At 34.3% G+C, this 26,725-nt stretch overlaps 1 protein-coding gene across 1 annotated transcript; it reads left to right on the top strand.

The window, feature by feature from the left end:
- The first annotated feature begins 4,101 nt into the window (after positions 1-4,101).
- On the top strand, positions 4,102-20,717 carry LOC134846350 (uncharacterized). The gene is made up of 6 exons (XM_063863665.1): positions 4,102-4,400; positions 17,643-17,755; positions 18,686-18,948; positions 19,260-19,383; positions 19,665-19,748; positions 20,236-20,717. Exons 1-6 carry the CDS (start codon positions 4,321-4,323, stop codon positions 20,436-20,438), a joined length of 867 nt encoding a protein of 288 aa, XP_063719735.1. The 5' UTR covers positions 4,102-4,320; the 3' UTR covers positions 20,439-20,717.
- The last annotated feature ends 6,008 nt before the right edge of the window (positions 20,718-26,725 follow it).

The following is a 26,725-nucleotide window of genomic DNA, read 5'->3' as shown; positions in this document are numbered from 1 at the left end:
TAGACTGCAAAAATTTCCGGTTAACGAAGAGGGATCTAAGCGTAAGCCAGAAAACTACAGACCAATTTCCTTACTTTCCAGTTTGGGTATAGTATTTGCAAAACTAATTTACAATAGATTGAAAGAGTTTTTCAAGATTCAAAAAGTTTCAGAGAATACAAAATTTGGTTTAGTACAAGATCGATGTTCAATTGAAAACACATATACCACCTAGCTTATGAAAAGCGGCGAAACACTCCGTCTTGAGTGAAACAGTGAAAAAGTTCAAAGCAATGTTTTTTTTTAATCTAAAAATAGGCCTTCAACACGGTTGATCATTTAAACTTACTCTTATAGTTTGCGTGGTCCCATTTTTGAACTTTGCGAACGTATATTATCACTGAAAAAAGTGATGATTTACTTTTCTTAAGGAGTGCCACAGGAGTCAGTTTTAAGTGCAATTCTTTTCATTATTTTCTTAAACGATTTATCCTCAAGTCAACAAATTACTCAAACTTTTCTTTATGCAGACGACACTGCAATTTTAATTTCAGCTTAAAATGATTGATTAGCTCAGAAGCATCAAACAGGGTTAAACGAAACTGAGCGTTGGCTGAAAGAAAAAACTCTAACTCTCAAAACCGATAAACAAAAAAAACAGAAAGTTGTAATCGAAGCGGTTATGAATCAAAGAGTTATTGAAACATGAAAACCTTTAAGTACTTAGGAATAACAAAAGACATTATTTTAAGTTTTGTCAATCACTATTCTCAGGAAAAAAAAACAAACACATTTTGCAGTTTATACGATCAATTAAGAAAAGTCTTCAGCACTAAACAGTTGATACGTGTATGTAAAGTATTTGTGCAACCTATTATTCAATTTGGAGTTTTAATTAAATGGCACTTCAAAGAAAAGTGTTATGAAAAAACTGGATAATGAGTTCAAGAGACTATACAGAATAGTTTTCGTTAAGCTTAGATTCGACACAATAGGATTGGCACGGAAACACACAAAATATATACATATGCTGAACTTCACATGTATGAAATTTTTACAGCCTTAAAAAAATAATCCAAAAAAACTACCCAGTAGATACGTTACGCAACGTTGTAACTGATGCTGACCTGAGTAAAATATCAAAAAAAAAGAAATTCGAAAAATTTAACGACAGGTGCAAATTTTAAAACAAAAACTCACTGCTTTTAAGATAAAGAAAAATGCTCAGTTGTATCTTTAACTATGGAAAGAACTGGGATTAGTGTACCTAGAAAATGTCTAAAACAGCCATAAACAGATAAAAACAACATTTTTTTAGATAACTTCATTTTGAGCAATGAAGATCTATTGAACACAAAATACAGCAAGGAAATTCAAAATAAAATCTGAACAGTTTGATTTAATATTTCCTCTATTTCTTTTTTTTCTTTATATAGAAAGCTCGTACTTGGTTGATTTTTTGCGTTCTGATCGATGCCGATGAAAATCGGAGGTTATTAAGAGAACAGTTTTATTTTTCCGCTCAGAGAAGTCTGAAAACAGACCAGAAGGTCTGATGACTATCTCTCAAGCTAATGTTCGTTTTATGACTGTAAATGCGGTTTTATGACAAGCACTACTGAAATACTAGCCTGAAAACAAATTTCCTATTATTATCGTCAAAAGTTAGACATGAAAAATAAATATTTTCTTTTTTAAATCTCGGTTCAAGGCTTACAACTCCAGTTTTGCACGATCATATTTTGTTTCCCTCTTTTTTGTTGCCCAACATTTACAAAAGGCCTGATTAGATCAAATTAGGTTTTGTCGGTTTGGTTGCCTCGTAAAATGTCGTTGGTTGGCAAATTATAATTTCATGCGAATGTGCTTTGCGGAAAATGGGCTTCAAAAACTTGGTCTACCAAAATTGAAAAGAATAGTATGATTTAATTGTGTTCTACCATTTTGTATAAGTCAACATTACGAAGCCAAACTGTGCACTGGATAGGAGCACAATTTTGTGTCTGTATGTTGCTGGATTCCAGAGACAAGTCTTTAAACGAGTGAAAATTTTGTCGGAACGATCAAAGGAGAGTAAAGAACAAAAGAAGAACAAAGGGAGCGTCCTTGTTGCGGAATCCGCTTACAATGCACAAAATGCACAGTTTGGCATTGTAATGAATCATATAAATTTAAGGTAATAATCGAACGAAGTTTACAGGTTTGAAAATCACTCAGTAGAAATGGAAACAATTGTCTGTACAACATGTAAAAATGATAGTCTCGGGTTAATTCATTTGACTTATGTTTCGACCATTTGGGTCGAATGAAAGTCTGCATGTTGACCCAGAATTTATAGGTTGATCAAAGCATTCGTGCGACAACGGTCGATGCATCAGTTGATTGAGACCGAGACATAAGGTGGATGCACTGACGATAAAAAATTGGCACAGATTGTCAAAACTTCGACTGAAAGATGCCTTGTCTCCTATTAGCGCATCTTAACACAAAGTTTTATCACAAAAAATTCATAGATCCGTTAAAAACTAATACAAATAGCTCATCAATCAAAAATGGTTGATCAAAATCAGGGGCGGATTTAGGAGGTGAGGGGGGTGCGGACGCCTCCCACTCAGGGATTCGACCCCCTGCCGATCCAAAGGGTCCCCCTTCGAACTATTTTGAGATATCCATTTTTGACTGGCAGACCCTGAAAATTTTCTAAAGGCGCCTTTAGCACCAATATATACTAACTTTTAGGGGGAAGCGCGCGCCGAAAAAACGCAATTTTTGGCCTATTTCAAAATTTTGCCTGCGGCACAGAAATTTTGGCAAAACAGGGTCTTTTTATTGCTTTGAGAGAGCTCGGGAAATCATTTTGTTCGAACAAAAAAAATCAAAAGTTTCGAAAGTTTTTCGAACATCCGCCCCCCCCCCCCTCGAGAAAATCCTAGAGCCGCCCCTGATCAGAATAAAAATAATTTGAAGGAAAACGAAGAAAAAATTGTATCATTAGAAATCATGAAGTTTTAATGCAGAAACCTAAAAAATGCAGTGAATTCGTTTGAAACGAAGGAATTTTAGTTCATTCAAAAAAATAGTGTTTTCGAAACTGTTTTTTTTAGTTAACGAGTCTTCTGAAAAGTTTAAATAATTAACAAATAGATGTGCTTAGATGAGTTTGAAAAAACCGACCACAGATGACCCAAGTCGAGCGGCGTCGACAGTGGTCACGGTTTGACCTACAGTTTGATTTCCGACAGTGTTCGACCCACAAATCGAACGAGGACAAAGGTCGACCCATATATGCTCGATATATGAGTCGATCACCTCAACCAAGGTCAATTACCAGCTCAACCATGAATCAAACACATATCAGCTAATTTTTCAAAAAAAAAATTAAAAAATTCATCTTAACTATCATTTAAATTGGGTCACTTAAAGCATTATAACCTCAATTTTTTAGAGTGTATTCGTTTGAAACTATGACCACAATTATGAATAAAAATTGTAATCTAGTTGGTCTAGAGGACGCAGTGTGTGTTTTGGAACTCAAACATTGAGATTATTGGAGAAAGAACTGCTTCAAAGTTGTAATTCCCAATTTTTAGGGGGCATTTGTACCATAAGGTTGTAATTTTCTATCAAAAACAAAAAAGTCGAGACAAGAATTTATACCATATTAACATCGATGAACTGAGCTCAAAATTAATTTGCAAATCAGTTTATTCGGACCGTTTTGACTTAAAAAATGCGTTTTTTGTCGCGCGTTCACCCCTTAAAACCTAGTATATTGGCATCCAAGACGCCTTTAGAAAAAGTTTAGATTCGATCAGCAAAAAATAGATGTTTTAAAATAATACGAAATACCCCCTTCTCGCCTAAATCAGCTACTGCCTATTAAAAAGAATTCTTTTTTGTCGCTTCTTAGCAAATTAATTTTGCGTTTGAGCCTATTTTCATGAAGGATGCTTTCAATATTAGGCAGCTTTACCTGGATAAAGACATAATTGTTTTTTTTTTTAGATTTTAGAAAGGTAACAAAATTTCTGTACTAAATTCAAAAGAGGCAGAAAGTCTAAGTGTTCACTCAGCTGTATTAAACTGAATCATAAAAGAAATCCCAAAAATGAAACAGCTCCTTGAAAAGCTGACATAAATCTGGTAGACTGGCTTTTGTTATCAATCAAAAGCGCCACTTGGACAGGTTAGATGAAAAATACAATGAAATGACACAGAAAGAGTTGCGTGCTACCAAATTAAAACGTAACATGAGTCATGTCTTTCCAAAAAAAATTCGTCAAAGCATTACATTTTAATAAATAAACAATTAATTTGATTAACTTGTGTTTTCCCTGCGATATGCCCTTTGACTACGACTCCTCTGCCAAACACGAAGAGTGCGTCTCTAAGTTTGATGAAGCCAAACGAGATAATCGAAGGTAAGTCACGCAGATCTTCTGCTCGTTACAAAATTTTAGTTATCATAGCATTTTTGTTTGAGTTTAAAATGCATCTCCGACTTGCCAAAAATTGTTAAAAAGCGCATCGATTTGAATTAGAAAAAAATATTTTGACATAAAAATCAAAAGTTTCGAAATTGTTTTGCCAGTTTTAATTGTGTTATTTTTGTCTTTAGGTATACATTGGATTTTTTAAAACGACATGTAAAGGAAAAAGTTTAATAATGCATAGAACGCCAGAATGACTAAAAATTTTAATAAATCAATTTTAATTTTAATTATGGCTATAATTGTTTTCATAACCTCATATGTTTACTCGTACGCAAAAAAGCGAGTCGTCGGCTCACATGTACACACTTCTCAAATTTCTACATTTTACAATTGCCAACGTTTACAAAAAGCTTGGGACTTCTCGTTCCCTAGTAATTGAAAAAACTCAAAAGTGAGTTATGTCCTCAGCCAGGGGCGAATGTGGGGTGACGGTTGGGGGTGTTTCCAGACAATTTACCACCCTTCCCTTACGGATTCGGCGCCAAAATTTTACGGCGGCATTATGTGCTAATTTTGACAGGGAGCGCGCGCCGAAAAAACGCAACTTTTTAGTCAAACAAAACATTCAAAAAACCCAAAAACGGAATTTTTGGTCTGTCTTTTTTACAAAAAAAATGGCTGCGGCGCAGAAAGTTTGGTCAAAAAAGGGTCCTTTTAGTGATTTAGGAGACCTCAAGAAACCATTTGATCGACCTGAAAAAAAGGTCAACTAAATTTTCTAAAAATTTCGAAAGTCCGCCCCTCGTCGAAAAAACCGTAGATCCGCCTCTGGTCCGCAGTATCTAAAATTATTTTGTTTTTCATTCTTCGAGGTATCAGATAAAGATTTTTTTAAACTTTTTTCCAATATCTGCTGGCTTAAACTACAAAAAAACGACATATTGTCGAATTTATTTTTCTGATTAGGGTAAAGAGTGCCAAATTAAGCTCTTTGGTTAAAAAATATAATTTTCTTAAAGCACAAAAATTTGTTTATTTTTTTTTGTTTACTTTTTTCAAAATTTATTGAAGTGATGAAAAAGAAAATAGTTCCTTCACTTACCTCTTCGCTTAGTTTAGGACTCAATTATACTTTATATCATAAAGTATCTAGTATCTTAAATCATCACAAGATACATGATACATCATACTTGATATCTTTGGGCCGCACCTGGATTTTCAGGCAGGTTTTTCAGACCTTTTTGCATAAACTTTTTATCGCTTTTTTTTGAGTAGTTCAAAAAAAGCTCATAGGCGATAAACAAATTAATATATTAGAACACTCTTGGTCATAACTTGCAGTAACCGGCCAAAGTAAAACAAGAATAGCCGGTTACTGAGCAAGTAGCACAAAATGTTGTGATCATAGTCTTAAAAAAGGTTATTCAAATTAGAGTCCATTTTTCAGCGGGTTGATGAAAAGATCTGAACAAATAATAGAAATTAGGTTTATTCGACAGTAATAGTTATATCAGCCTACTGGAAAACATTTTTTTTTAAATTAACAAAAAAAGCGGGAAAAAATAGTAAAATCATTTAAAAACTTTTCAAAAATTTTTTTGCAGAAATGTTTTGAACTTTTTCTAGTTTTCGATTCGAACTCTAGACCAACAATCAAAATTGTTAAACCGATTTTTCTCAACATTGAGGAAAAAGTGTCTAAAACTCTTAAATTTCAATCGAATCACGACTGTAAGGACTTTAATATGATATATCGCTCGACCCATTCTGAGTATTATCTAAGGGTAGCTGATTTTGCGTGGAAAACAAAAAATAATAATAAAAAACTAAAACACCCGACTACAGAGTTCCTCCCCATTTTCAAGGTTCGGAACAAAAAATCAAGTATTTGTTCCACTGTTTAGAAACACTCTCGTTCCCTAGACTTCTCGTTCCCTAGTAATTGAAAAAACTCAAAAGTGAGTTATGTCCTCAGCCAGGGGCGAATGTGGGGTGAGGATTGGGGGTGTTTCCAGACAATTTACCACCCTTCCCTTACAGATTCGGCGCCAAAATTTTACGGCGGCATTATGAGCTAATTTTGACAGGGAGCGCACGCCGAAAAAACGCAACTTTTTAGTCAAACAAAACATTCAAAAAACCCAAAAACGGAATTTTTGGCCTGTCTTTTTTACAAAAAAAATGGCTGCGGCGCAGAAAGTTTGGTCAAAAAAGGGTCCTTTTAGTGATTTAGGAGACCTCAAGAAACCATTTGATCGACCTGAAAAAAGGTCAACAAAATTTTTTAAAAATTTCGAAAGTCCGCTCCTCGTCGAAAAAACCGTAGATCCGCCTCTGGTCCGCAGTATCTAAAATTATTTAGTTTTTCATTCTTCGAGGTATCAGATAAAGATTTTTTAAAATTTTTTTCCAATATCTGCTGGCTTAAACTACAAAAAAACGACATATTGTCCAATTTATTTTTCTGATTAGGGTAAAGAGTGCCAAATTAAGCTCTTTGGTTAAAAAATATAATTTTCTTAAAGCACAAAAATTTGTTTATTTTTTTTTGTTTACTTTTTTCAAAATTTATTGAAGTGATGAAAAAGAAAATAGTTCCTTCAATTACCTTTTCGCTTAGTTTAGGACTCAATTATACTTTATATCATAAAGTATCTAGTATCTTAAATCATCACAAGATACATGATACATCATACTTGATATCTTTGGGCCGCACCTGGATTTTCAGGCAGGTTTTTCAGACCTTTTTGCATAAACTTTTTATCGCTTTTTTTTGAGTAGTTCAAAAAAAGCTCATAGGCGATAAACAAATTAATATATTAGAACACTCTTGGTCATAACTTGCAGTAACCGGCCAAAGTAAAACAAGAATAGCCGGTTACTGAGCAAGTAGCACAAAATGTTGTGATCATAGTCTTAAAAAATGTTATTCAAATTAGAGTCCATTTTTCAGCGGGTTGATGAAAAGATCTGAACAAGTAATAGAAATTAGGTTTATTCGACAGTGATAGTTATATCAGCCTACTGGAAAACATTTTTTTTTAAATTAACAAAAAAAGCGGGAAAAAATAGTAAAATCATTTAAAAACTTTTCAAAAATTTTTTTGCAGAAATGTTTTGAACTTTTTCTAGTTTTCGATTCGAACTCTAGACCAACAATCAAAATTGTTAAACCGATTTTTTCTCAACATTGAGGAAAAAGTGTCTAAAACTTTTAAATTTCAATCGAATCACGACTGTAAGGACTTTAATATGATATATCGTTCGACCCATTCTGAGTATTATCTAAGGGTAGCTGATTTTGCGTGGAAATCAAAAATTAATAATAAAAAACTAAAACACCCGACTACAGAGTTCCTTCCCATTTTCAAGGTTCGGAACAAAAAATCAAGTATTTGTTCCACTGTTTAGAAACACTCTCGTTCCCTAGACTTCTCGTTCCCTAGTAATTGAAAAAATTCAAAAGTGAGTTATGTCCTCAGCCAGGTGCGAATGTGGGGTGAGGATTGGGGGTGTTTCCAAACAATTTACCACCCTTCCCTTACGGATTCGGCGCCAAAATTTTACGGCGGCATTATGAGCTAATTTTGACAGGGAGCGCGCGCCGAAAAAACGCAACTTTTTAGTCAAACAAAACATTCAAAAAACCCAAAAACGGAATTTTTGGCCTGTCTTTTTTACAAAAAAAATGGCTGCGGCGCAGAAAGTTTGGTCAAAAAAGGGTCCTTTTAGTGATTTAGGAGACCTCAAGAAACCATTTGATCGACCTGAAAAAAAGGTCAACTAAATTTTCTAAAAATTTCGAAAGTCCGCCCCTCGTCGAAAAAACCGTAGATCCGCCTCTGGTCCGCAGTATCTTAAATTATTTTGTTTTTCATTCTTCGAGGTATCAGATAAAGATTTTTTTAAATTTTTTTCCAATATCTGCTGGCTTAAACTACAAAAAAAACGACATATTGTCCAATTTATTTTTTTGATCAGGGTAAAGAGTGCCAAATTAAGCTCTTTGGTTAAAAAATATAATTTTCTTAAAGCACAAAAATTTGTTTATTTTTTTTTGTTTACTTTTTTCAAAATTTATTGAAGTGATGAAAAAGAAAATAGTTCCTTCACTTACCTCTTCGCTTAGTTTAGGACTCAATTATACTTTATATCATAAAGTATCTAGTATCTTAAATCATCACAAGATACATGATACATCATACTTGATATCTTTGGGCCGCACCTGGATTTTCAGGCAGGTTTTTCAGACCTTTTTGCATAAACTTTTTATCGCTTCTTTTTGACTAGTTCAAAAAAAGCTCATAGGCGATAAACATATTAATATATTAGAACACCCTTGGTCATAACTTGCAGTAACCGGCCAAAGTAAAACAAGAATAGCCGGTTACTGAGCAAGTAGCACAAAATGTTGTGATCATAGTCTTAAAAAATGTTATTCAAATTAGAGTCCATTTTTCAGCGGGTTGATGAAAAGATCTGAACAAATAATAGAAATTAGGTTTATTCGACAGTGATAGTTATATCAGCCTACTGGAAAACATTTTTTTAAATTAACAAAAAAAAAGCGGGAAAAAATAGTAAAATCATTTAAAAACTTTTCAAAAATTTTTTTGCAGAAATGTTTTGAACTTTTTCTAGTTTTCGATTCAAACTCTAGACCAACAATCAAAATTAATAAACCGATTTTTTCTCAACATTGAGGAAAAAGTGTCTAAAACTTTTAAATTTCAATCGAATCACGACTGTAAGGACTTTAATATGATATATCGTTTGACCCATTCTGAGTATTATCTAAGGGTAGCTGATTTTGCGTGGAAAACAAAAAATCATAATAAAAAACTAAAACACCCGACTACAGAGTTCCTTCTTATTTTCAAGGTTTGGAACAAAAAATCAAGTATTTGTTCCACTGTTTAGAAACACTCTCGTTCCCTAGACTTCTCGTTCCCTAGTAATTGAAAAAACTCAAAAGTGAGTTATGTCCTCAGCCAGGGGCGAATGTGGGGTGAGGATTGGGGGTGTTTCCAGACAATTTACCACCCTTCCCTTACAGATTCGGCGCCAAAATTTTACGGCGGCATTATGTGCTAATTTTGACAGGGAGCGCGCGCCAAAAAAACGCAACTTTTTAGTCAAACAAAACATTCAAAAAACCCAAAAACGGAATTTTTGGCCTGTCTTTTTTACAAAAAAAATGGCTGCGGCGCAGAAAGTTTGGTCAAAAAAGGGTCCTTTTAGTGATTTAGGAGACCTCAAGAAACCATTTGATCGACCTGAAAAAAATGTCAACAAAATTTTCTAAAAATATCGAAAGTCCGCCCCTCGTCGAAAAAACCGTAGATCCGCCTCTGGTCCGCAGTATCTAAAATTATTTTGTTTTTCATTCTTCGAGGTATCAGATAAAGATTTTTTTAAATTTTTTTCCAATATCTGCTGGCTTAAACTACAAAAAAAACGACATATTGTCCAATTTATTTTTCTGATTAGGGTAAAGAGTGCCAAATTAAGCTCTTTGGTTAAAAAATATAATTTTCTTAAAGCACAAAAATTTGTTTATTTTTTTTTGTTTACTTTTTTCAAAATTTATTGAAGTGATGAAAAAGAAAATAGTTCCTTCAGTTACCTCTTCGCTTAGTTTAGGACTCAATTATACTTTATATCATAAAGTATCTAGTATCTTAAATCATCACAAGATACATGATACATCATACTTGATATCTTTGGGCCAAACCTGGATTTTCAGGCAGGTTTTTCAGACCTTTTTGCATAAACTTTTTATCGCTTTTTTTTGAGTAGTTCAAAAAAAGCTCATAGGCGATAAACAAATTAATATATTGGAACACTCTTGGTCATAACTTGCAGTAACCGGCCAAAGTAAAACAAGAATAGCCGGTTACTGAGCAAGTAGCACAAAATGTTGTGATCATAGTCTTAAAAAATGTTATTCAAATAAGAGTCCATTTTTAGCGGGTTGATGAAAAGATCTGAACAAGTAATAGAAATTAGGTTTATTCGACAGTGATAGTTATATCAGCCTACTGGAAAACATTTTTTTTTAAATTAACAAAAAAAAGCGGGAAAAAATAGTAAAATCATTTAAAAACTTTTCAAAAATTTTTTTGCAGAAATGTTTTGAACTTTTTCTAGTTTTCGATTCGAACTCTAGACCAACAATCAAAATTGTTAAACCGATTTTATCTCAACATTGAGGAAAAAGTGTCTAAAACTTTTAAATTTCAATCGAATCACGACTGTAAGGACTTTATTATGATATATCGTTCGACCCATTCTGAGTATTATCTAAGGGTAGCTGATTTTGCGTGGAAAACAAAAAATAATAATAAAAAACTAAAACACCCGACTACAGAGTTCCTTCCCATTTTCAAGGTTCGGAACAAAAAATCAAGTATTTGTTCCACTGTTTAGAAACACTCTCGTTCCCTAGACTTCTCGTTCCCTAGTAATTGAAAAAACTCAAAAGTGAGTTATGTCCTCAGCCAGGGGCGAATGTGGGGTGAGGATTGGGGGTGTTTCCAAACAATTTACCACCCTTCCCTTACGGATTCGGCGCCAAAATTTTACGGCGGCATTATGAGCTAATTTTGACAGGGAGCGCGCGCCGAAAAAACGCAACTTTTTAGTCAAACAAAACATTCAAAAAACCCAAAAACGGAATTTTTGGCCTGTCTTTTTTACAAAAAAAATGGCTGCGGCGCAGAAAGTTTGGTCAAAAAAGGGTCCTTTTAGTGATTTAGGAGACCTCAAGAAACCATTTGATCGACCTGAAAAAAAGGTCAACTAAATTTTCTAAAAATTTCGAAAGTCCGCCCCTCGTCGAAAAAACCGTAGATCCGCCTCTGGTCCGCAGTATCTTAAATTATTTTGTTTTTCATTCTTCGAGGTATCAGATAAAGATTTTTTTAAATTTTTTTCCAATATCTGCTGGCTTAAACTACAAAAAAAACGACATATTGTCCAATTTATTTTTCTGATTAGGGTAAAGAGTGCCAAATTAAGCTCTTTGGTTAAAAAATATAATTTTCTTAAAGCACAAAAATTTGTTTATTTTTTTTTGTTTACTTTTTTCAAAATTTATCGAAGTGATGAAAAAGAAAATAGTTCCTTCAGTTACCTCTTCGCTTAGTTTAGGACTCAATTATACTTTATATCATAAAGTATCTAGTATCTTAAATCATCACAAGATACATGATACATCATACTTGATATCTTTGGGCCGCACCTGGATTTTCAGGCAGGTTTTTCAGACCTTTTTGCATAAACTTTTTATCGCTTTTTTTTGAGTAGTTCAAAAAAAGCTCGTAGGCGATAAACAAATTAATATATTAGAACACTCTTGGTCATAACTTGCAGTAACCGGCCAAAGTAAAACAAGAATAGCCGGTTACTGAGCAAGTAGCACAAAATGTTTTGATCATAGTCTTAAAAAATGTTATTCAAATTAGAGTCCATTTTTCAGCGGGTTGATGAAAAGATCTGAACAAGTAATAGAAATTAGGTTTATTCGACAGTGATAGTTATATCAGCCTACTGGAAAACATTTTTTTTTAAATTAGCAAAAAAAGCGGGAAAAAATAGTTAATCATTTAAAAACTTTTCAAAAATTTTTTTGCAGAAATGTTTTGAACTTTTTCTAGTTTTCGATTCGAACTCTAGACCAACAATCAAAATTGTTAAACCAATTTTTTCTCAACATTGAGGAAAAAGTGTCTAAAACTTTTAAATTTCAATCGAATCACGACTGTAAGGACTTTAATATGATATATCGTTCGACCCATTCTGAGTATTATCTAAGGGTAGCTGATTTTGCGTGGAAAACAAAAAATAATAATAAAAAACTAAAACACCCGACTACAGAGTTCCTTCCCATTTTCAAGGTTCGGAACAAAAAATCAAGTATTTGTTCCACTGTTTAGAAACACTCTCGTTCCCTAGACTTCTCGTTCCCTAGTAATTGAAAAAACTCAAAAGTGAGTTATGTCCTCAGCCAGGGGCGAATGTGGGGTGAGGATTGGGGGTGTTTCCAAACAATTTACCACCCTTCCCTTACGGATTCGGCGCCAAAATTTTACGGCGGCATTATGAGCTAATTTTGACAGGGAGCGCGCGCCGAAAAAACGCAACTTTTTAGTCAAACAAAACACTCAAAAAACCCAAAAACGGAATTTTTGGCCTGTCTTTTTTACAAAAAAAATGGCTGCGGCGCAGAAAGTTTGGTCAAAAAAGGGTCCTTTTAGTGATTTAGGAGACCTCAAGAAACCATTTGATCGACCTGAAAAAAAGGTCAACTAAATTTTCTAAAAATTTCGAAAGTCCGCCCCTCGTCGAAAAAACCGTAGATCCGCCTCTGGTCCGCAGTATCTTGAATTATTTTGTTTTTCATTCTTCGAGGTATCAGATAAAGATTTTTTTAAATTTTTTTCCAATATCTGCTGGCTTAAACTACAAAAAAAACGACATATTGTCCAATTTATTTTTCTGATTAGGGTAAAGAGTGCCAAATTAAGCTCTTTGGTTAAAAAATATAATTTTCTTAAAGCACAAAAATTTGTTTATTTTTTTTTGTTTACTTTTTTCAAAATTTATTGAAGTGATGAAAAAGAAAATAGTTCCTTCAGTTACCTCTTCGCTTAGTTTAGGACTCAATTATACTTTATATCATAAAGTATCTAGTATCTTAAATCATCACAAGATACATGATACATCATACTTGATATCTTTGGGCCGCACCACTAGTTCAAAAAAAGCTCATAGGCGATAAACATATTAATATATTAGAAAACCCTTGGTCATAACTTGCAGTAACCGGCCCAAGTAAAACAAGAATAGCCGGTTACTGAGCAAGTAGCACAAAATTTTGTGATCATAGTCTTAAAAATGTTATTCAAATTAGAGTCCATTTTTCAGCGGGTTGATGAAAAGATCTGAACAAATAATAGAAATTAGGTTTATTCGACATTGATAGTTATATCAGCCTACTGGAAAACATTTTTTTTTAAATTAACAAAAAAAAAGCGGGAAAAAATAGTAAAATCATTTAAAAACTTTTCAAATTTTTTTTTGCAGAAATGTTTTGAACTTTTTCTAGTTTTCGATTCGAACTCTAGACCAACAATCAAAATTGTTAAACCGATTTTTTCTCAACATTGAGGAAAAAGTGTCTAAAACTTTTAAATTTCAATCGAATCACGACTGTAAGGACTTTAATATGATATATCGTTCGACCCATTCTGAGTATTATCTAAGGGTAGCTGATTTTGCGTGGAAAACAAAAAATAATAATAAAAAACTAAAACACCCGACTACAGAGCTCCTTCCCATTTTCAAGGTTCGGAACAAAAAATCAAGTATTTGTTCCACTGTTTAGAAACACTCTCGTTCCCTAGACTTCTCGTTCCCTAGTAATTGAAAAAACTCAAAAGTGAGTTATGTCCTCAGCCAGGGGCGAATGTGGGGTGAGGATTGGGGGTGTTTCCAAACAATTTACCACCCTTCCCTTACGGATTCGGCGCCAAAATTTTACGGCGGCATTATGAGCTAATTTTGACAGGGAGCGCGCGCCGAAAAAACGCAACTTTTTAGTCAAACAAAACACTCAAAAAACCCAAAAACGGAATTTTTAGCCTGTCTTTTTTACAAAAAAAATGGCTGCGGCGCAGAAAGTTTGGTCAAAAAAGGGTCCTTTTAGTGATTTAGGAGACCTCAAGAAACCATTTGATCGACCTGAAAAAAAGGTCAACTAAATTTTCTAAAAATTTCGAAAGTCCGCCCCTCGTCGAAAAAACCGTAGATCCGCCTCTGGTCCGCAGTATCTAAAATTATTTTGTTTTTCATTCTTCGAGGTATCAGATAAAGATTTTTTAAAACTTTTTTCCAATATCTGCTGGCTTAAACTACAAAAAAAACGACATATTGTCCAATTAATTTTTCTGATTAGGGTAAAGAGTGCCAAATTAAGCTCTTTGGTTAAAAAATATAATTTTCTTAAAGCACAAAAATTTGTTTATTTTTTTTGTTTACTTTTTTCAAAATTTATTGAAGTGATGAAAAAGAAAATAGTTCCTTCAGTTACCTCTTCGCTTAGTTTAGGACTCAATTATACTTTATATCATAAAGTATCTAGTATCTTAAATCATCACAAGATACATGATACATCATACTTGATATCTTTGGGCCGCACCTGGATTTTCAGGCAGGTTTTTCAGACCTTTTTGCATAAACTTTTTATCGCTTCTTTTTGACTAGTTCAAAAAAAGCTCATAGGCGATAAACATATTAATATATTAGAAAACTCTTGGTCATAACTTGCAGTAACCGGCCAAAGTAAAACAAGAATAGCCGGTTACTGAGCAAGTAGCACAAAATGTTGTGATCATAGTCTTAAAAAATGTTATTCAAATTAGAGTCCATTTTTCAGCGGGTTGATGAAAAGATCTGAACAAATAATAGAAATTAGGTTTATTCGACATTGATAGTTATATCAGCCTACTGGAAAACATTTTTTTTAAATTAACAAAAAAAAGCGGGAAAAAATAGTAAAATCATTTAAAAACTTTTCAAAAATTTTTTTGCAGAAATGTTTTGAACTTTTTCTAGTTTTCGATTCGAACTCTAGACCAACAATCAAAATTGTTAAACCGATTTTTTCTCAACATTGAGGAAAAAGTGTCTAAAACTTTTAAACTTCAATCGAATCACGACTGTAAGGACTTTAATATGATATATCGTTCGACCCATTCTGAGTATTATCTAAGGGTAGCTGATTTTGCGTGGAAAACAAAAAATAATAATAAAAAACTAAAACACCCGACTACAGAGTTCCTTCCCATTTTCAAGGTTCGGAACAAAAAATCAAGTATTTGTTCCACTGTTTAGAAACACTCTCGTTCCCTAGACTTCTCGTTCCCTAGTAATTGAAAAAACTCAAAAGTTAGTTATGTCCTCAGCCAGGGGCGAATGTGGGGTGAGGATTGGGGGTGTTTCCAGACAATTTACCACCCTTCCCTTACGGATTCGGCGCCAAAATTTTACGGCGGCATTATGTGCTAATTTTGTCAGGGAGCGCGCGCCGAAAAAACGCAACTTTTTAGTCAAACAAAACATTCAAAAAACCCAAAAACGGAATTTTTGGCCTGTCTTTTTTACAAAACAAATGGCTGCGGCGCAGAAAGTTTGGTCAAAAAAGGGTCCTTTTAGTGATTTAGGAGACCTCAAGAAACCATTTGATCGACCTGAAAAAAAGGTCAACAAAATTTTCTAAAAATTTCGAAAGTCCGCCCCTCGTCGAAAAAACCGTATATCCGCCTCTGGTGCGCAGTATCTAAAATTATTTTGTTTTTCATTCTTCGAGGTATCAGATAAAGATTTTTTTAAATTTTTTTCCAATATCTGCAGGCTTAAACTACAAAAAAAACGACATATTGTCCAATTTATTTTTCTGATTAGGGTAAAGAGTGCCAAATTAAGCGCTCTTTGGTTAAAAAATATAATTTTCTTAAAGCACAAAAATTTGTTTATTTTTTTTTGTTTAATTTTTTCAAAATTTATTGAAGTGATGAAAAAGAAAATAGTTCCTTCAGTTACCTCTTCGCTTAGTTTAGGACTCAATTATACTTTATATCATAAAGTATCTAGAATGTTAAATCATCACAAGATACATGATACATCATACTTGATATCTTTGGGCCGCACCTGGATTTTCAGGCAGGTTTTTCAGACCTTTTTGCATAAATTTTTTATCGCTTCTTTTTGACTAGTTCAAAAAAAGCTCATAGGCGATAAACATATTAATATATTAGAACACTCTTGGTCATAACTTGCAGTAACCGGCCAAAGTAAAACAAGAATAGCCGGTTACTGAGCAAGTAGCACAAAATGTTGTGATCATAGTCTTAAAAAATGTTATTCAAATTAGAGTCCATTTTTCAGCGGGTTGATGAAAAGATCTGAACAAATAATAGAAATTAGGTTTATTCGACAGTGATAGTTATATCAGCCTACTGGAAAACATTTTTTTTAAATTAACAAAAAAAAGCGGGAAAAAATAGTAAAATCATTTAAAAACATTTCAAAAATTTTTTTGCAGAAATGTTTTGAACTTTTTCTAGTTTTCGATTCGAACTCTAGACCAACAATCAAAATTGTTAAACCAATTTTTTCTCAACATTGAGGAAAAAGTGTCTAAAACTTTTAAATTTCAATCGAATCACGACTGTAAGGACTTTAATATGATATATCGTTCGACCCATTCTGAGTATTATCTAAGGGTAGCTGATTTTGCGTGGAAAACAAAAAATAATAATAAAAAAACTAAAACACCCGACTACAGAGTTCCTCCCCATTTTCAAGGTTCGGAACAAAAAATCAAGTATTTGTTCCACTGTTTAGAAACACTCGTCTGAAAGTTTCCGTTATTTTTAGACAAAACTACAGCAATTGCTGGGAGAGCAAATCATATGGCGCAAACCTTAGACTGTTTAGCCATTGTTCCTACCTTTTTGCAACGTTATTGCCATTTAACTTAGAAGAAAACATCGAGTAAACATTCCTTGAAATCTTTAACTTCATGATGCAAACTTCTCTGGTAGGAATATTCTGTGCTACTTGCACAGCAGCTGGCTATCATTGTTCTTGTTTTGAATTGACTTTAGTCGAAGATTTTTTTGTTGCTTGTTTCTATGGAAAAAATATTGGACATATAGCTTAAAAATCAAGTTGATGGGATAATTTACTGCTTGAAAATGATGTTGTGTAAATTTTAAGTGTTGATCTCCAATTAGAAAGTTTGCGACTACTTTTTCCATGTGCCCTTAGCTTTTGTTATGGTTTTCAGGCAGCAAATAGAAACGTCTTATAATTTTTGAGTTTCCTTGAATCAAATGCCCATGAACACAATCGTTAAGGCAAATTAGTGGCTCCTACGTTTCCTTTGCAGCTCATTTCCATCGGATAGCTGGAACTAAACACGTGCATCTTTGTTGACTAATTGAATTCATTTTCACTTCCTATTAAGACCCCATGTAATCAATTCGTTTTTTTTTTCACTGGGAATGTTGAGTTACGATAGGTAATTTGAGTCACGAGATTAGGTACCGGACAACAATTCGAACTGATTTTTTTTCTGCTTTTTTTTGCAAAATATTTGGTAAAACATTTTTTTGGATGTGATTGTTTTTACTTCGACATAATTGCCATTTGGTTCGTTTTCAGAGTGGCCAATCGGTTTTCAGTGATGACTAAACACCTGAGCAGATGCCGACACGACAAAGAGCACGCATTTAAGAACCAGATGAGACAGTTCTCTCGACAGTACGCCTATCTGGGTGAGAAATTTTAACAAATCTGGGTGAGAAATTTTAACAAATTTTAACAAACGAGAAGATAAACTAACTTATGATAACTATATCTTCTTTCTTCAACAGTTTTTTCAATTCGGAGAAGAATAGTCAGGGTAAGTACTTTGATCACACAGTGTTTCAATGGGGAGTTTGGGGTCTTTGACTTTATTCAAAGCAGACATACTTATTCCCTAATTATGTTCATCTACTGTTGCTGATGTATAGACGAACGATCGTCAGACTTAAAATTGAAAACACTGGTTGCGATATGAACTATAGAGTTCATATTCGCGCGATGTCGAAGGGTAAGAAAAAAAAAGAACCCGACTCCAGGACGGGAGCCGGGAGTTCAAGTGTGAGTTGTAGCCAGGAGTGGATTCAGCGTGGGGGGGAGGAAGATGAGGTAAGGGCTAAGGTGCATACGCTCCCCCTGGGGGATTCGACCTCTCACCCACAAGGTCCCTTTCCCTTTGATCTACTATTGAAAGTTTTTTAGTACCGGTCAACCGAAAAGGATGTAGAGAACCAAAGGAGAGCGTTGAATCCCTGACGGAGGAGGGGGGCTATAAAGACCTACCCAGACCCCTAAATGCGCTCTGGTAGGAACCTTTGAAGTGAAAGTATTGATCATTCCCTGCTTCTGATGTCGGCTTCACACGAATAACAATTTGATCGCTGAAAAACTGTGCAACCAATGTTTTCAATGTGTAGCATGAAGACCGTTCAAAAGAAAATATACGTCCATAACAAAGGATTCAAACTTCATGCTAAATTTTGGAACTTAAGTAGCCTACATTAATAATGTGATTGATATGATCACGAACTGTTTTCTTGGAAATTCGTGATTGGAGAAAAAGGGAAAATGAAATTGAAAACAGAGAAAAAAATCGTGAATTGTGAGTGACTTGTTTCTAGAAAACATCCCTGCCACAGTTCACAGTCACCTCTCAGACAGAGAAATAGACAGACTGAGTCACAGGACCAGTATGTTGATGGGTTCAGAAGGAGGACCAGTGATGAACCCAGAGAAGACCAACTTCTACCGGAGACTGATAGCGGCCCACAAATACCTGCCAAGACCAGAAGATAGACGGTTGCTCACCGACGACAGATTGGTCAAATTCAATTGCCACAGGAAGACAGAGGCCAACTTCGTAGGAACTGATGCAGACGTTAAGGTCAGTCAAATTCATCTAATTATCCATTCAAAACACTTCACCTACACAATAACGGGCCTTGTTGGCTTAATGGTGTTCTCCCGAACGATTCTAATTTGTATTTATAAATTTTTATAAATAACTTTGTAACTAGATATCGTTTGGAAACAATTTATTATGATTATTATTATTATAAATTCACAGTTCATCGACACAGTCTTCTTCAAAAGAAAAAAAACTTCAATTTCTACGACAACTTTTGATTTGATTTTGCCAAGATATAAACAAAGCAGGTTTGTCTGTTGCGGTTTTCCACACGTGTTTAATTGTAGGCCGATCAGTATTTGAGAAACCAGATAATCCAGAAGAGGATCCGAAACTGCCGCACTGCCCTGGCCAGAGCATCCACGGAAGGCAACAGGCTGTGCGACCAGTTCGACTCATACAAGGAAGCCGGTATGCGGACTCTCAGTGTAGAAGCTGCCAATTAAGTTATATTTACTTTAAAACCAAATAAATACTGTGTTTTTTGTTTTTAGAGCCAATGCTCCGAAGAGCAAACTGCTATTTGGCTTTACAAAGTCCAAAAAGCATTGACTGAGGCTTTTGGAGTAACGCCTGTCAGTTTTCAAAAAATTAATTTACTGAGAAATACCGTTTATTGCGACGTTTTGACTTACAAGACCTTAAATCCATATATCTATACTCTGTTCGTTATCATTGCTTTTTACATTTAGGCTTTAGGGCACAATCAGTCGATATCCCAAAGACACAGCTTCTGATAGGGGAGAAGAAACACAAAAACCTCGGCATTAAAACAGGTAATCTTAATCTTTGAGTGCGATTAGCAGTTTTCAATCACAGGATTCGACTTTTTAACACTGAATTTTTTGCATGCCAAAAAGAATGTCAATGAAATGATATATTTCAAATTCTGGTGAATACTTATACATAGATTTTTTAAGTGAAAAACCGTACCATTTTTTAATTCAGGGCGATATTAGCAAAGGGTCGTCTCTCCCCCCTTCAGGTACTCGACTCCTACTACTATTTTAGGACATTCGTTTTGGCGGATCAACTGCAAAATTTTTCCACACACTTGTGGCATTAATATACACGAGCTTTTGAGGGAGGACCTTGATCGTCAAAGTTTAATGAAATTCGTTGATAGCCCCTTTTGATGAATTCTAGATTTGCGCTATCTATGCACCTGTTTCACCCGATAATTGAAATTTTACAAGAAGATAAGAGTAATACCCAACAGAAAACTTCTTCTGACATGTTGAATATCATTTCTCTTATTCACAGATTTGGAGGACATTAGTGTGTCTGAATTGAATACATTTGTGCATTACTTCGATCACGTGCGCACTGGCAACGCTAGACGCAGTGGATCCCTGGAGCCGGAGAAGTTGCCGGACTTACCGAACCAGCTGAAGTCCAAGACTACGGCGGAGCAGAAGGATGTGTCTATCATAGCAGCCCGATACACAGTTGCCAACAAAAACTGATCGTCCAAAGAACTAATTTCTGCAAATGAAATGTTGGTGTGCGATAAAATTTCGCCCTAACTTTAGTACTTTTCGCCTCTACTGGATTTTTGTAGCGTCTTATTGTAGCGTGATGCGACATCCGATAACACTAGTATCACATCAAACTATTCCTACCTTGACGCTCATATGCAGTTTTTTGCACGACTATTGAAACGAACCGGTCCACGATCAGGCTAGGCTCATATGAAAGCTCCTGTGCACTTATCTTTTCCGGGATATATTGAGAATTGCAAAAAAGTAACCTAAATTTTCCAAAATAAATTCATTGAAATGAAGTCTGATAAAAAATTTCTTGTTTCTTTTTTCAATTTAAATCTTCTCAAACTTTTTTTTAAAGCCGTGAAATGTTGCTGATCACCTTATTCTGGCGCACCCTTAGTTTTAATTTTTTTTGTCTTCTTTCACAAATGCATGAACCAGCACAAACATTTTTCTTTGCTTTTTGCTTTGTCTTACCGATGTTTTCTCTTGTTGGTAGAAAATGACTTTTTCCCTTGCTCTCAGGAACTCGACCCCTCACTGACCAAACGGTCCCCCTTACATTTTATTTTATGACATCCATATTCGTCGACCAACCCTAAATTTTTTCTAAAAGCACCTCCGGCGCCAATACATACTAATTTTGAAGGGGAGCGCATTTTCCACCTGTTTTGACAGGTCAAAATGGCATTTTGGACCTGTTTTTTTTTCGTTTCAAAAATATGGCTGCGTCAAAATAGGGTATAGTATTCTGGGAGTGCTCCAAAAATCTGATTGGTTGACTTAAAAAAATGTCGAAAAAGTTTTTGAAAATTTTTGAACATCCACCCCCTTGAGAAAAAACTTGGATCCGCCCCTTATGATAACAGAATCTTTTCTATCAATTCAGATTGGGATTTGAATCGATTTTTTTGTTCTTATTCCTTGTATACGTAATCATTAGAATGCTTTGAAAAAGATGCAGGTTAGAAAACTTGATGACAAAATTTTCACGCGTTGCAGTGCTTAGAATCATCTGTGAAAGTTGAACATGCTTAGCAAACGATAAAATTTATTGCTCAGCGAACAATCAAATTTTTCACTGAGAACACACTCCACTTTCCCCACCTGTTTCGCTATTTTTTAATTTTATTGGATTTAGTGTGGAACTTCATTTTGTCTTTTGAAAACAAGAGTTTTTTAAAGTTCAGGAGCCGCTCCATTTTTAAGCTAGGCTTATAGAAATGTTCTCAGGTTCCAACTTTTAAACGAAAACTCACGTAAAGGCACAAAGACAATGCCACAGTGTATAATTAATAAAACTGTATGCTTAAGTATTTAATTAGTTTTTTGGGGCAATTTGAAACCATTAACTATCGCTGCTATTTAGAATTTTGGCGGCCATTATTTTAAACTTTTCTTTTTATTTTCAATTACGCTCCCCAGTACAATTATCTTCTCATTTTTTGTGTTTCTGGCTGTTGATTTTTCTAGTAACAAAGGTAATGAAACGGAAATAAGCCTTTTGATGCGTTTTGTCCAGTTTTCAAAAACTCCTCGTGGATTGAACGCTTACCGGACATCAAGCCGACGGAACTTCAACCCAAATCGTAAAAAAGGGACTTCAAGCCGAATATTTTCTCACAAAGTCGTAAAATTTGATCAATTTTTTTTTTGAAAAATTTCAGATTTTCATGATCTGTCTTCACTAGTTATTGTCGTTTTCATAAAATTTAAGCCTCGAAATGATGTTTAGGAAAGTTGAAAAATAAAAAACGGTTGAAGCTTTTCGTTCCGACTTTCGATACGAAAGTAACGGAATATTTGTGCTCGGGGTGGGGTTTTTTTTTCTTCAGACAAATTTCGACTTTTTAACTAGCCATTTTTGACGGAATTTTTTATATCATTCAAAAGGTATGGTTGTCCTGAGATTAAATTTGAAAAGATATTTCACCTTTGATCATTTTTCGTAAAGTTATGAGGGTTTAGAGATTGCCATTTTGAGCAATTTGGGACAATTAACGCGCGATAAATTTCGCGCTATTAACGCGTGAGCGGAGAGTTAATCCGTCTTAGTAATCGTTCCAAATTGATTGAAAGAAGCTTATTTGCCATAATTGATTTGTTACAAGGAGCGAAATCTATCCTTTTGTACTTAATATGGCGTGTGGGGGATGATTTTTATAAAAAATTTCAAATTTCAGAAAAAAAAGTTTTCATTTTATTTTATTACCTTTAATTTTTTTATAGGTTATTACTGCTTTATAAACCTTAAAAGGCAGTCGGAACATTCAGGGCTTCGCCCTGATACGAGCAGTCTTGTTTCATGTTTATAACTAATGCATTTCAAAAACCGGTTGATTTTATTAACGGAAGCAAATCCCAAGTGGTTCATTGTCATGAGTAACGCTTATTATGGACTAAACTTGTCTACATTTTTAACGTTTTGCAGATTAAAAATAGTGTTTTGAGCTTCTTGTAAAGTTTAAATTTCAGCCTTAATTCTCTTCGGCTTGAAGTTCCGTCGGCTGTTGTCGTCGACCCGGGATAAATATGCCGAGAAAATAGTAATAAGATACGGTTCTAGAAGCTCTTATTTTTGTTCCGACAGTTTCTTTGGAGTGGGCACAAATTAGGTCCTAGTGTCCGTTTTTTACAACGCAAAATAAGGATCACAAAAAAAACAATAATTATGCATCTATTGTGTTGTCATGAAAATCCTTTTGTTTTATTCAAACTTGGAAATAGAAACTAAAGTAATAATGAGACGAGACACCTCAGCTTCGAGGCAAGTTGGTTTAAGTCTTTCCAATTTTTCAGAATTATTGAAAGACGAATTAGTTTATACATTACGCTTTCAATCGAATTGAAAATATTGTATGCTCGTCATTATGTTTTTAAAAATTTAACAAGGGAAACGACAGAAAACTTAAAACAAGATTAAATTTAAACAGGAAGTCGAGAACCTGTTGAAGATAACTTGAAAGGCTACAGTTCTCAGATTGCATACTCATAGTAGACGGCTAAAATTCACAGTGTTTTGTAAAACTTAGGCAATTGTTCCGACTTTTGATACGAAAATAACGGAATATTTGTGCTCGGGGTGGGTTTTTTTTTCTTCAGACAAGTTTCGACTTTTTAACTAGCCATTTTTGACGGAATTTTTAAATATCATTCAAAAGGTATTGTTGTCCTGAGCTTAAATTTGAAAAAATATTTTACCTGTGATCATTTTTTGTAGAGTTAAGAGGGTTTAAAGACTGCCATTTTGGCCATTTTGACCAATTTGGGACAATTAACGCGCAATATAATTCGCGCTATTAACGCGTAAGCGGAGATTTAATCCGTCTTATAAATCGTTCCAAATTGGTTGAACGAAGCTTATTGGCCATAATTGATTTGTTACAAGGAACGAAATTTATCTTTTTGTACTTTATCTGGCGTGTGGGGGGATGATTTTCATAAACAATTTCAAATATTACAGAAAAAAAGTTCATTTTGTTTTATTTCATTTAATTTTTTTATGTATTACTGCTGCTCAATAAACCTTAAAAGGCAGTCGGAACATTCAGGGCTTCGCCCTGATACGAGCAGTCTTTTTATGTTTGTTAGGAATTTCCAATCCGTGTTTAGCAGTTCCCAAAAGACAAAAAATTGAAAACTAATGCATAAAATCTTTCATATAAAGATTGCAATCCAGCAGCTTAATATGTGAGATCTCTAAAAAAAAAAGATATTCAACAATTGAATTCTAATTGCATTTTTGGTATAAACACGGGCCAAAAATTTATTCAAAGCACAGTGACAGATTTTCAAAGATCCAGCTTAGGACCTCTCAGGATATAAAATGTTACATAGATATAAAATATTACAGCTGCTGAGTTGAACCGTGAGCACTTAGCATGCAAAATTCTTCACATGGTAGTCACTCCAAAAAAAAACGATTAGGTAAAGAATGATTAAAAAGTTTAATTTTTCTCCAAAAAATTAGTAGTAGCTTCGAAAAACTTTGAAAACAATTTCCTTATCTATTATATTGCAACGACTAATTCCATTCATTTGCACGCAATTTTTTTCTCTTCGGTCTTTTCCAACTGCTTTTATAATAGACTACATGAGAAAGTGCACATATGCTGTTGATTAGAACTCAAAAATAGTCATGGAAACTCTTAATTGCAGTTCAAATAACAATAAAAAATTTTTACATGATTAAACCCATCTGACCTTTTTTTTATCGTACTGGTGGCCAAAAACAGGGTGTGGCACCACACGGTTTGCTTTTTAAATATAAATGTACAAGTTCACAGTCAAACAAGACTGCTCGTATCAGGACGAAGCCTTGAATGTTCCGACTGCCTTTTAAGGTTTATTGAGCAGCAGTAATACATAAAAAAAAATTAAATAAAATAAAATGAAATTTTTATAAAAATCATCCCCCCACACGCCATATAAAGTACAAACAGATAGATTTCGTTCCTTGTAACAAATCAATTATGGCAAATAAATTTCGTTCAACCAATTTGGAACGATTTATAAGACGAATTAAATCTCCGCTTACGCGTTAATTAATAGCGCGAATTATATTGCGCGTTAATTGTCCCAAATTTGGTCAAAATGGCGAAAATGGCAATCTTTAAACCCTCATAACTTTACAAAAAATGATCACAGGTGAAATATCTTCTAAAATATAAGCTCAGGACAACAATACCTTTTGAATGATATAAAAAAAGTTCCGTCAAAATGGCTAGTTAAAAACTCGAAATTTATCTGAAGAAAAAAAAACCCACCTGAGCACAAATATTCCGTTATTTTCGTATCGAAAGTCGGAACAATTACATTAGGCTATCGGCGTGACTGCCCTATTATTCAGTGTTTTCATAAAAGGATTGCAATCCAGCAGCTCATTATGTGAGAACTAAAAAAAAAAGAGATTTAACAATTGATTTCTGATTGCATTTTCGTTATCAACACGAGCCAAACACTGAGTTATCTTTTCATGGGGCAGTGTGCAGGATTGTAATAACACCGTTTTTAGGCCACGTTTAGAACCTAAATGCAATCAGAATTCAATTCTTGTATATCTGGTTTTTTCGAGTGCACACATAATAAGCAGCTGGATTGCAATCTCTATGTAAGAACACTGAATAGAGAAACCTTCAGATTTCCATTAACTCATTCCAATCCAGTTTTTCTGATAGCATTAAATTTTTGCGTGGCATTCGTCTGCATCTCATCTCATTTGTCTGCATCAGTTTTCAAATTCTTAAGTTTTCTACTTTTTCAAACAAACATCGAAATTTTTTTAATTTTTAAATGTTGAAACACAATGATGAGCTTCTATTTTGAGACGATTCAAAGATGAACAGATAAAACGTATTCAAAAAAATTTGATTAAATGGCGAAATTTATGAGCAACCTTGGTTTCAGGTTAAAAGAACCCTTTTTTGGATTCGATATTTTGACCACTTATTACAATTTTACGACATTTTTTGGCTGTATGGCACCATTTTTCTAAAAACTATTTTATAGGGACAAGATTACTAATTGATAGGGCCGAAAAACGGTCATATAGGGGGCCAGAAAATTATCGGCTAAATAGGATCTTTAGAAAGTTTGGTTAAGCTCAGAGATACAATTTGGACGAGAAACTAAATTGGGCGAAGTTTATGAACAGTTTTTCTAAATCTGGTTTTATGTCAAGAGCGGATTTGAGGGGGGCGGGGTGGGGCGGACGCCTCCTACTCAGGGATTCGACCTCCAGCCGACCCAAAGGGTCCCCCTTTGGTACTTTTTCAGGTTCCATTTTTGGCCGACTGACCCTAAAATTTTTCTAAAGGCGCCTTCGTCGCCAATATATACTAACTTTGAGGGGGAGCGCGTGCCAAAAAATAACGCGATTTTTTTGTCAAAATTTTCCTTAAACTGCCCAAAAACGGCTTTTTTGACCTGTTTTTCCAAAAATTTGCCTACGGCGCAGAAAATTTGGCCAAAACAGCGTTTTTTTAGTGCTTTAGGGAAGCTCGGAAAATCAATGTGGTCAACCTAAAAAACTTTCGGTTTTCCATTCAATGAATAGCTAATATGGCTACAGTTTTTTTATTACAACACTAAAATTTGCTTAAAATATCGTTATTGATGCATGAAAACACTCCTACGCCACCAAAATAAACTCATGGAATAGAGTTTACATCAATACGTAGTCATGGTTTGGTTATGAAATAAAAGACGAATGATGGCGTCAGGTTTCACAACAAGCAAGTTCAAAAAGCAATGCACGCATAATTTTT

This window comes from Symsagittifera roscoffensis, chromosome 5, assembly GCF_963678635.1.
Source record: "Symsagittifera roscoffensis chromosome 5, txSymRosc1.1, whole genome shotgun sequence".
In the NCBI taxonomy this organism is placed as follows: Eukaryota; Metazoa; Xenacoelomorpha; order Acoela; family Convolutidae; genus Symsagittifera; species Symsagittifera roscoffensis.
The sequence above is the reverse complement of the archived record's forward strand: the minus strand, read 5'-3'. Positions and strand labels throughout refer to the sequence as shown.